At 40.8% G+C, this 12735-nt stretch overlaps 1 protein-coding gene across 1 annotated transcript in view; it reads left to right on the top strand.

The window, feature by feature from the left end:
* Positions 1-338: 338 nt before the first annotated feature.
* The window catches only part of pdzd8 (PDZ domain containing 8), a 55283-nt gene continuing 42886 nt past the window's right edge, over positions 339-12735 (top strand). The window contains exon 1 of the mRNA XM_066692858.1: positions 339-1362. Coding sequence (XP_066548955.1) covers positions 491-1362 — 872 coding nt within the window. The 5' untranslated portion in view covers positions 339-490. The remainder of the gene's footprint in view (positions 1363-12735) is intronic.

Consider the following 12735-nt stretch of genomic DNA (forward strand, 5'->3'; position numbering starts at 1 on the left):
TAACTTCTGGGCTGCCTAAGCAATTCATCTTCTACAGTGTGCTACAGTCGGTAGCAACAGAGCGCAGATACAACTACAGTCAAGTGATGCCTGTGTGCACTTTTCTCCTGTGCAATAGTAGTTTTAGTGCTGGCAGGATCCACTGATAAGGTGTAAATGACGATGTTCACCAATTAGAAATAAATGAGAATCGTCACTTAATACACCAGTAACCGATACCGGCGCCCCGAGTGTGACTGTGCAAATCCGCGCTTGACTCGGCGGCCCGGCGGCTCAGTCTGGGTCACACAGCGTCACCACGCACGGATGCGCGACGATGACGCGCCGCACGTCCAGCCAATGAGCGCCGGAGCCCGCATTCCCAGGAAAGAGGCAGATGATATGGCAGCTTTGTGAGCGGCCAGGTGGAACTTGCTTTTGTTAACACGGCAGCACGGGAAACATGGAGACGTTTTAACGCGAAAACAGTGAAAGGGCGAGGTGTGCGAAGATGGTCTATCTAATATTGATCTCGGCTTTTGTGGGGGGCCTGGTCACACTGCTGTTACAGTTCCTGTTGTTGTACCGGAGGAGCCCCGAGCCTTTACCTAGGACAGTGCAGTATGTCAAAGCAATGCCCGAGCCTTCATTGAAAGATTACTTTAATAACAAACATGCCGATGCGGGGCCACAGCAGCCCGACAGCACGGCATCCAAGCCGCAAGACGGGCTGCCTCCTCCCCGGCAGCAGGAAGCAGCGGTCCCCAGCAGCAGTGCTAAACAACAGCCGCCGCCGCAAAGCGAGCCTCTCCACACCTCCAGGTCGGAGACGTGCAATTTCCTCAATGCCATCTTTCTGTTCCTGTTCCGAGAGCTGCGGGACACCCCGGTGGTCCGGCACTGGGTCACCAAGAAGATCAAGGTGGAGTTTGAGGAGCTGCTGCAGACCAAGACAGCGGGGCGGCTGCTGGAGGGACTCAGTCTGAGGGACATCTCTCTGGGCAATTCACTCCCCGTGTTCAAGACTGCTAAACTTATCAAGCCTGTGGCATGCAACGATGATGGCATGCCGGAGGAGCTGAATTTCGAGGTGGATCTGGAGTATAACGGCGGGTTTCACCTGGCCATAGACGTGGACCTCGTATTCGGGAAATCCGCCTACCTGTTCGTCAAGATGACCCGGGTGGTGGGGCGTCTGAGGCTGCAGTTCACCCGGCTGCCCTTCACACACTGGTCCTTCTCCTTCCTCGAAGACCCGCTCATCGACTTCGAGGTGAAGTCCCAGTTCGAGGGCAGACCGCTGCCCCAGCTCACCTCCATCATCGTCAACCAGCTCAAGCGCGTCATCAAGAAGAAGCACACTTTGCCAAATTACAAAATCAGGTAACTTGTCGTTTTGCTTGCTAAGGTGATGGCCAGCTGCTCCGCCGGTGCCCTGCAGCCTCCAACTTTCCAGGATGTCCTCTTGTGGTTTCTTGGCCAGCTGCGCAATGGCCGTTATCCTGTTTTCTGAGGAAAGATGCTGTAGATAGGTCAGATTCGGGTCACTTGGCTGTACAGCAGGTCTATACACGATCACCTGTGTCTTGTAGGCCTGATTTGTGTAAAGTGCTGAATATTGAATGAGTCAATGGACATTTTGTTTGTTTGTGTGTGTGTTTGTTTGGCTTTAATAAGCAGTCCAGTATCCAGTGTGGATGTTGCTCCAGAGAGTGCTTATTTAATCTCCACACAGGCGATGACACATACTGCGGTTGTTGCTGGATCACTACTGTATGCCACTTTTTAATGCAGCTAGATTCAAAAAAGCAAACCGATTCGAGGTTAATTTATTATACACGTTTTGCGGAAGCTAACACTTGTTTTTGTTTAGGCTCTTCCCTTGGCATCATCAGGGTTTGTTTTCCCCCAGTATACCCCTTTGCAAAGAATTGCTTTAACTGGTTTTGTGTCTGAACACTCCTCAACAGAGGACACATTTATTCTTTGCCTTTATGGTTTAAAATGTAAAACCTGTGCTCAGTCAGTCATGTTAGAAACTGAAACATCTAATCATGGTCCACAATAACTTGACTTTATTCCAATTGGAAGGCTTTTAGAAAGGACATTCTCCTTTTTAGAAGGTATCTTTTAAAATGTATTATATACAGTTGTTGTTTATTATGACATAGCCAATGTAATGTGTTCTAGGTCTTACAGACAGGTGTACATTTTTCAAAAGCCTGCCATGCATGTTAGTGTTTGGGTACTGTAATGAGCTATAGCTACATGGGAAGAGTTGTGAAGTATCATGAATATATAATATATGTATGTATGAGAGAGTGAGAGAGACATTTTCCAGAGTGAAAACATGGTCTTTGTCAAGAATTAGTAAACTTAATACTGCAAAAGAGAAGGAAAGATGAGGAACCAACTGTTACAGGAGAGATAAGGTCATAACTAAAGGCTAATGAGCTTGATAAAAGCATTCGGTGATGGGCCTACATAAGTTTATTAAATAACTGAAGTGGAACCAATACCAACATGACAGTTTTAAGTTGCAAGAAGATAAGCTATCAGTGTGTTACACCACAACTTTAATTGCAGAAAAATTGTTCTAAACTAAGTGCTTACATCAACAGTACTACAGACCACAATATAGGAAAGTTAGGAAGTAAAGCATCAATCATTATCCAAATTGATATAGATCTATTCCCAGTGGTATTTCTCAGTTGGTACAGGATAGTAATTTAGGCAGGCCTCTAAACTCAAGCATATCAACCAAAGTTTAAAAGGCATGCTTATGTTTATAAATATAAGAATCATGCTGGTTTCACAATTCATATTTTAATAAAAGCAAGTAGCAAGCTTCTGGAGAATGACACTGGACATTTGTTTCTAAGTACCTTCCCCTGTATATTTTCCATCCATAGATTACACCCTTGCAATTTGAACTTCTCCTTTTTGAAGATGTCTTCTGAAATGTTAACTGTTTTCAGTGCTGCAGGGGGCAGGCATGACCCTGTTTGTGCCATTTGACCAATTTCACTATACCTAAGCCTTTCACTACAGTAAAGTAATTATTTCAGCACTCACCACATTGTTGAGGACTGTGCCATACTCTGCCATCGACTCACAACTTGGTCCAATTTAAAAAGCTAATCATTTTGTTGAAAAGGAACAGCGTTCATAGTAAGAGCTCAGCATATGTAGAAAACAATTACAGTTCTTCTATTTTAAAGCTGACTGCTGTATATATTTGTGCCAATTAATGATAGTTGAGTTTAACAGCTTCAGCAGCCTCTTTCCACTTACACATTTTCTTTTTAAAGTTATTAATTTGTCTGTTATTTCAAAAGTTTTTCTTTTGTTTGGAAATGCATAGTTTGCCTTTTTAATGTTACAAAAATAATTGGTGCAATTACACAGACCTCCTCTAGTTAGCTAATGTTTTCCTGACTGGCAAGACTGATATGAATGTCCTTTTCTTGTATAAACCACATTCCATTGTGTGAACTTGCCTCCCTGCCGCCACCCCCATGTCTTTTATTATTGAACTGCATTTTCTGTCATTGTACAACTTACATATAGTTTGACTGCAGGAATTGAAATAGATATTCTAGCCTCAGATTATTTTAAATGTGTGTGTGTGTGTGTGTGTGTGTGTGTGTGTGTGTGTGTGTATGTGTGTTTGTTTTTTGCTTTCATCAGCGAGACCTTAGTTAGATTAAGCCAAATCAGATAATCTGAAAATCTGCCTTTCCTTGTACAGTATACCCACCAACAACACAGATAATACGATCCAGATCTAGGCTAAACAAAAGAGTATGAACTGCCTGTAGCAGGAAGTCACAAACTGCTCTGTTTATTGGACCCCTTCTAGCTAAAAAGGTCAGCACCCCTCCATAAGCCAAAATAGTTTATTAATGTAATAGTGTATATATTTTCATAATCTTACTTTTCAAGAGTTTGTGTGGACCCTGTATGGATATTCCTTCATGAACCCAGATTGAGATCTGTTTTGCATAATTTGCTAAATGAAGCTTTTGAATGTTTCAGGACAGATGAGTTTGACATTGTTTCCCACACCCTACAGTGAACAGATGGGAGGTTGTTCAGCAGAGAGAAAAAACTCCCATTGCATAACAGTTTGATCAACTTCATTGTTTTTCTAGCTGCAAGCTCATGTAGGCTGTGGCATACATTGTTTTGATGAATCAAATGAAAAGTAATTTTGATTTGATTTTTATTTCACACACGTCTGGGCAGAATTTCTCAACATCGCAGGCTGCTTCTGTGTATTTGAAAGTTCATAATAACACATGATGTCAATAATCATCTTAATCAGTTGAGTTCCTTTTTTGGTTAGGGGTCAGCTAAGCCTAGCATGTGAACACTATCTCAAACTTGCAAATTACGAGTGAAAGAAAGAGCATCATATTTCTGTAGACGACCAGGGTAGGTTCTAGAAAGATCTGGATTCTGATGATGCATCTAACCACAGGAAACAAAGGGCTTCTATAGCAGCATTTGTTTTTATATATGTGAAAGATTACATTCAAAATATTATTTGAATGTTTAGCTGTAGTCTTTATTTTTCAGTGACTTTTCTGAGATAGCATATTTCTTAAACTTGTCCTCGAAAAAGGGTAGATGCCATGTGCCATTTTGTACCTCCTTGATTTAATATTTTGAATTCTTGCTTAATGTTTATTCAGTACTTTGTATGAGCTTATGAGCGAAGACCAAACATGTTTATGAGAAGTACTCTCATAATATTGTGCAGACTGAAAAAATTATTCATGCTGGGAATGAGTCTTCTTTATAAATAGTTAATCTTCGTCAAGTGTGCTCTTCCACACGTCTAGCATGCTGTCTGTGTATTCATTTTCCTGGGCTGAAAGTGTGAGTTGAGATTTGAATTGGGTTCCTCTGGCTTAATAACCTGTTCAGTAACATGACTGAAGTATGCTGGAAGTCCAAAACAAGCTCGTGTTCTGAGCAGTCAGCATATCCAGAAGTTGAACTGGGATTTTGAAATTAGTCACATGATTTCCAAATAGGAGGGTTAAACACAGCATTTAATGTAAAGAGCCATTAATGCAGGATATACTTTATCAGAGCCGGTTGTGAAAGTATGAAAAGGGAAAGTATAATAAGTATTTGCTTTGGAATCTTTGGAAGTTGTCAGCGTGACTCTTGGAGATTGAACAGCAGAGACTAAAAGTCCTTCCACCCAGTTACACCTGGGTCATGTATGACACTAATATATGGGTAAGATCAGGTTTGTAATGGGAAACGCCTGTAGCATGCAGTGCTACATGTTCCCCAGTGCTGTAATACATGTCTGTTTTCTCCTGTTGTTTCTACCGATCTGGCTATGAATTCCAGTCAGTTGTTTTTATTTTTTATTTTTTATATAATAACTGGAATTATTTATTTGTTGGTTCATTTCTGAAAATTTTAGTTTAAGTTTAGCCAATACATTAGTGGATCCTCCTTTGAACACTTTGACCAGAATCCATATTTTTTTCCATAACTTTGCAGGAACTGTAGTGTTCATTTATTTAAAAACATAGTGCCAAGAATTTTGAGGGTATTGAAATGGGTGGGTTTCCTGTTACCCAGTGCTTCCTCTAGGTCCAGACATTTCTGTTATATTTATGTAGGTTTACTGCAGTCGCCTTTCTAGCACCAATCCCCTTCCTGATTATTAGTCTTGGGTATTTTATTTGACCTCTTCAAGCATGTCACTTCTATGACTGTATATCATTTGACTTCTTTTGAGAAATGTATAACTCTTAATTTCGTATCTTGCTCTGCTCTTGCCCATTATGAAAGTCAGAGTGTTTACAGATGAACTCTCACTTGGCACTTATCCTGTGTCAATTTATTGGATAATTAGGTCTGTGTCAGTTATTACTTCTATCTATCTATTGAGGAGACAAAGGATGTAATTGTGTGAGAGCTTTCTTCCTTGGGTGACTTGTAGTTGTTGTTCGAAAAGTGTCCTTATTTTATTAAGATGTAGCTGTGCTTTTCAAATCACTTACAAACAGGGGGATGAATAAATACAAATGAATTCTGTGGGCATCATTTGAAGCTCTCTGCATGCATGTTCACAGGATTACTTCAGTGGGAGAGGAAAAAAAAAAGTGCACACTGAAGGTTAAGCTTTGCAGATCTGTCTCGTTATCAGTGGGCAACAAAAGTGCTCTATTGGGAAAACATTATCTATTAATGATGCGCAATAGGCTTTGATTAATGGATGGAGAGGATTACAGAGGCATTGGTTCTGGGCTGTGTAGTTTGGTAGCGTCGCTATCAGTGCACAAAGACAACCACTCTTTTGTCATACAGTCCAGGAAGATGGGCATCGGCCGTCTCGGTGATGAATGTGTAGCCCGTGCGGTAGACGAGCTGTGGCAGAGAGTTTGTTCTAGTTTGTGCAGCTGAGAGGGTTTCCGAGCTGAGCCTTAGTGGATATCAGTTTAGCGTTCAAGAGCTCAGGGTGGCACAAAGAGGAAGTCAACATGAACATGGAGTTGGTTACAGAAGGTGGAGAATAGGTTTTGGTTTTAGCTTGTTGGTATGTGTGTGTGTGCTCGCCTAGAGAAGGCTGAATGCGAAACACACCCCCACAGTTTATGAATTTGTTTACTCCTCAAAAGTGCCATTTCTGTGTTTTGGTTAAATAATAAAAATAACAAATCCCGCATTTTAAATGAAGCTTGTGACGTTGCCAGTGTCAAGCTGTGAACATCTCTTTGGGAGTCATTGCTGCTCAGCTTACTGCAATAGAAACCCCAGCGGCGTTTTCATGTTACGTAATTGCGCTCCAGACATCTGCTCTGTCAGTGTTTGAACCTACTCCGTGTCCAATGGTGGGGTGGGGGGGTTTTGTGATGTGTTAAGCACAGTTGATGTGCAGGCTGTACAGTGTGGGGTAAAGCTGTTCAGTACTGCAATCCAGCTCAGAACACGTCACTGAGAGGATTGAGTCCTCAAAGCGATTGCAGTTCTGACTGCATGGTGAAACTTGTGGAATAAAACTTTTACACTTAAAATGCATCAAACAGCCATTCCCTATTACCTTATATATCAGATGTCCTTCAGCCTACAATGATGCAAGGAAGGGTTCTGATTTAGATAAGCTGTGTACATTTGGGTTAATCTACAGAGAGATTCTGACTATCTGTTAACATGGCTGTTTGAAACTTGAGCAGTGTTAACGATCAATACTGAACCACACAGTTGACTCTTACATACTGCACCACTGTGGTCTTTAATGCAGTATGTGTGTGACATACTATTTTAATATATTAATATTATATAAAGTTGCTCCTATGTTGCCCTGCACTCTAGTACACACCAACTTTCCCTGTTGTAGAAGAGCCTGCATTCTCATTGATGCTGCAGATACCGGTTACAAAGAAGGTTTGCCGATTCTGAAGAGGGCGTGATTGAAATTAAACCTGGTGCCAACTTCAACAGAATCAGATCGTTAGCAGTACGACACCACACCCTAGACCAGAGGTTCCCAAACTGGGGTCCGTGGACCACTAGGGGTCCGTGAGGGAGTGCCGGGGGGGCCACGGCCAAACCACACCCCCACCCCCTGTATTGTTTTTAAATGCAGTCTGAAACCGTCAATCCCTCGCTCTTGCATGTTGTTGCCTTCGACCCCCCCCACCTTTCACGTGTGTTTACCGTCACCTGCCCCCGCTCTTACACATTTTTACTTTTTCCAACCCAACCCCCCTGGGAATCCTTTGGTAGGAGGGGGTCCTTGGCGAAAATCTTGGTGGCAAAGGGGTCCCTGGGTCAAAAAAGTTTGGGAACCCTTGCCCTAGACTAATGTGATACCCAAATCAGGTTTTTACTGGTTTATTTGAATGTGTATGCTTTAAATTGTTCATGCCTTGTGTAGGTTGTTCAACCCGCACACTTTGTAGCTCCAACAGGTTGGTATATAATTAAATGTACTGGCTTGCCAGGAACATCAACTCACATTTTGCTTTAGCCTCCCGAAATAGGTTTTAATCCCTGTTTTGTACAGTAAGCTGTTACTGGTTTACAAATCTTTGTCGACAACATAAATGCATAAAGTAATTATCTCCACAGCTGTTGCTTTTTAATGCCCTTGAAACATAAAGCAGGTGAAAATGCATTTCAGAGATGGGCTTGCCAAGATGCAGACCGTTTAGAACTAGCAATCAGCTAGATTTTTGCCTGCATTTTTAGAGAGCTGGCATGTGCATGTGTGTATGAAAGTGGACGAGCATGTCTGTTAGTTCTCGGCATCTTCCCGTGTCCTTTGTGCAGGTCTGTTCACCCACTACTCCACCAAAAACATGTCAATTTACAGCTCTGGAAAAAATGAAGAGACCACTGCAAAATTATCAGTTTCTCTGGTTTTACTATTTATATGTATTTGTTTGGGTTAAATGAACATTTTTGTTTTATTCTATAAACTACTGACAACATTTCTCCCAAATTCCAAATAAAAATATGTATGGAATGGAATGGCTGCCATACATGTAGAGATGCTGATTTAAGAAAACACTGAAGTGGTCTCTTATTTTACTTTTAAATGTCTACCAATTCTCTGCAAAACACTGCACTATTTTTCTAAGGCTTTAGGCTGTCTGATACTAATACACAAATTATGGAAAGTGGTTTGCTTTTTTAATACTTGTGCTTCATGTATTTATTAAACTGATACCTTTCGTGCATTGCATCTTGCATTCGATAAGGAACTCTGTCTGTTCTTGTGTAGGTGGTAAATGCTGTTCTAGAATTCATACTGAAGCAGGTTAGTCTCTGTAACCTGCTGCTTGGGAAATGTTTGTCACAGCTTAACTAACATCAGGTTCTTACTACACAATATGCTGAGCTATTAACTCACAGCAAATCCTGTCCCTTACGCCCAGCTGTCATAATCTAGACTGACAGCATTTCAGACATTCTTCCTACAGGTATAAGGTGCATTGAGGACAAGGAATGTAGAATACACATAAGAGTATAGTGGGAATTGTTTTTTTTTTTTTTACTTGAATATATTATTAGATTTACAAAAGCAATCGATACTACTAGCATATATACACTCACCTAAAGGATTATTAGGAACACCTGTTCAATTTCTCATTAATGCTTCAATGCATTTAGGGGTGTGGTCCTGGTCAAGACAATCTCCTGAACTCCAAACTGAATGTCTGAATGGGAAAGAAAGGTGATTTAAGCAATTTTGAGCATGGCATGGTTGTTGGTGCCAGACGGGCCGGTCTGAGTATTTCACAATCTGCTCAGTTACTGGGATTTTCACGCACAACCATTTCTAGGGTTTACAAAGAATGGTGTGAAAAGGGAAAAACATCCAGTATGCGGCAGTCCTGTGGGCGAAAATGCCTTGTTGATGCTAGAGGTCAGAGGAGAATGGGCCGACTGATTCAAGCTGATAGAAGAGCAACTTTGACTGAAATAACCACTCGTTACAACCGAGGTATGCAGCAAAGCATTTGTGAAGCCACAACACGTACAACCTTGAGGCGGATGGGCTACAACAGCAGAAGAGCCCACCGGGTACCACTCATCTCCACTACAAATAGGAAAAAGAGGCTACAATTTGCACAAGCTCACCAAAATTGGACAGTTGAAGACTGGAAAAATGTTGCCTGGTCTGATGAGTCTCGATTTCTGTTGAGACATTCAGATGGTAGAGTCAGAATTTGGCGTAAACAGAATGAGAACATGGATCCATCGTGCCTTGTTACCACTGTGCAGGCTGGTGGTGGTGGTGTAATGGTGTGGGGGATGTTTTCTTGGCACACTTTAGGCCCCTTAGTGCCAATTGGGCATCGTTTAAATGCCACGGCCTACCTGAGCATTGTTTCTGACCATGTCCATCCCTTTATGACCACCATGTACCCATCCTCTGATGGCTACTTCCAGCAGGATAATGCACCATGTCACAAAGGTCGAATCATTTCAAATTGGTTTCTTGAACATGACAATGAGTTCACTGTACTAAACTGGCCCCCACAGTCACCAGATCTCAACCCAATAGAGCATCTTTGGGATGTGGCAGAACGGGAGCTTCGTGCCCTGGATGTGCATCCCACAAATCTCCATCAACTGCAAGATGCTATCCTATCAATATGGGCCAACATTTCTAAAGAATGCTTTCAGCACCTTGTTGAATCAATGCCACGTAGAATTAAGGCAGTTCTGAAGGCGAAAGGGGGTCAAACACAGTATTAGTATGGTGTTCCTAATAATCCTTTAGGTGTGTGTGTGTGTGTGTATATATATATATATAAATATATATATATATATATATATATATATATATATATATATATATATATATATATATATATATATATATATTACTTAGCTGCAGTGAATCTGATTAAGGTCAGCAAGTAGTTAATTTACAAAGGGCAGCTAAAGTTTAGAGCTTGATATCAATCTTGTACCTTGTTCCTGATTGGACAGAATGAGAAATGCATTCTTTCCTGTCCAAAAAGGGTCAGAGAAGGGCCGAGTGTGTGTTAGGTGAACTGGGATTGAACAAGTTTCTTGTCCAATGTGTTGGTCTGAAAGGGGCTCTGGAATGGTAGCAGAAAAATTATTACATTAAAGAAGCATCATTCATATCCTGTGCAGGGGTTATGGCCTGGTTGAGCAGAGATCAGACAAATGACCTCATTCGATTCATGCTCTCTTGTTTTACTGTGAGGCTTACACTTTGTGAACCGCTTATTTCTCTGTCTGCTCATGATGGTGACGTAAAAAAAAATTGTAACCGCAAATGTAGCAGTATTTGAAGATAGAAACAAACCAAAACAAATGAGGCCTAACCTTTTTCTGCCTTAATCGCGCCAAATCCTGTTTGTCCTCCAACAAGAGATCATTGATTGAGGGACTGGCTCTAGAGGCACTCCGACACGATGCATCATTTAATTTGAGAGTGCTGGATTTTGCTAATGTTTTATTCCACATTTTCATCTTTAATTTAAGACTGCTCTTTGTAAAGTGTAGTTTGTGTGCGCACACCATTTCAGTGTAATTATAAGGTGAGCAAATTCATGTTGCACTTAGGGAGCAGTTTGTACTTCTCATATATTGTTAATGGGAAGCCAAAGAGATTTAATTGAAGTGATGGACTTCTTTTGTGCTATGTTTAATCAGAAACTGACATGACCTTGGTTAATTGTTTTGGTAGTGCACCCACAATATGGTCCCAGTTCTTCCCTTCTGTTTAATGCAGAAACAAATCCTTACATTTTATTTGCTAACACTTTGTAATCTCCCCCACCTTTTAAACATTTATTAAGATTCTGTGTAAAGAATATTAGGATTTCATAACAAGTAGGCTAAATATACATTAAATACAATCTTTATTGCTTTATAAGGCAGTAATGCATTACAAATCTGCAGTGTATATCAGTGTTTCTGAGTTAGATGTGATGTTTGAAGACAATATTTTTAGATTAGAGACATATTCTGTACAGTGAATTTTGGCAAGAGTTCAGAACTGCCTTCTTTGTTATTCTCGTCCAAATGACTGGCAGCTAGTCTTCAAAGCAGATACCATGTTACCCAGAGAAGTGTGTACTCTTCTAATCAGTGCCACCTCTTTCTCCCACTGTTGAGTGCACTTGTGTGGGCCTGTAACCTGCCCATTCTATTAGGTCATTTCTATTCTTTGTGGCCAGGCTGGGCTGTTGTTCCTCCAAACAAAATGTTATACCCATAATCAGTGAACAATGTCACCTCTAACAGAACTTTCTTCCTTAGTGATTTTTGAAGTTCAGGTCTGCTTTTGGATAAGCCTCCTCTTCTGGTAAAAAAAATAATGAAGTGTGAAGTACTTGGCATCTTGGGAATACTTATTTTTCTTGTTGTTGTAGGATGAAACGGAATTGAGCCAGTTGTCCTGTGCTGAAAACTACATGGATATATTTGTTTGGTATTTTCTTATAATAACATCCTTTGTAAAGGTATTCCTTTGTAAATTTATTCTTCAGTATTCAATATTCTTCTAGTTAGAGATGAAACCCAAGTGCAGTGCACACTGGGATGCAGTATTTCAGAGATGCCTGGTGAAGAACAAGTGAATGCAGGGTTTATCCACTCTCTCATTTATCACACCTTTCACTGTGCTTTTAAATGCTGTTTCATGTAGTCTACTAGTTAAGTTAAATAAACTGTTGCGGAAGAGTTGCACTGAGCAGAGCAGGACGTAGCAGTGGGGCCCTAATCTGTTCATACAGTTTATTTAGTATTCAGCATGAATACACCCCCCCCCCCCAACCTTGACTACTGTGGTTTTCTCTCCTACAACTCTGCTATGACAGATCTCTTAAGATAATGTCTGACACTAACAAACTGCTCCTATCAAAATTGAGCATTTCTTTCAGATTTTTGTATTGAAATTTTTATTATTGTTCACGATTAACAAATGGAATTTTGATTAAGTAATGAAAAGGAAAAGTCCAAGGCATTTTACAGCTTGCTATGCCTGTAATACATTATCGACTTTCTCTTCATTACATTGGACAAGTTGCGATAATTATCCTTGATTGAGGTTGCCAATGTTTCGGTCTGTTCTCGGTGTAACCCAGTCGAATCTTTTTTCTCTTTGGTTTTTAAGTGTAGCAAAGCCCTGGGTCTCTCCAAAAGTGTATTAAGCTGTGTTACCTAGCAACTGTGCAGGGTTCTCATTGGTGTGTGAGAAGAGTGTTTGATCAAAAATAGAGAAGGAAGCAGAGA

This window comes from Amia ocellicauda, chromosome 20 (genome assembly GCF_036373705.1).
Source record: "Amia ocellicauda isolate fAmiCal2 chromosome 20, fAmiCal2.hap1, whole genome shotgun sequence".
Lineage (NCBI taxonomy): Eukaryota > Metazoa > Chordata > Actinopteri > Amiiformes > Amiidae > Amia > Amia ocellicauda.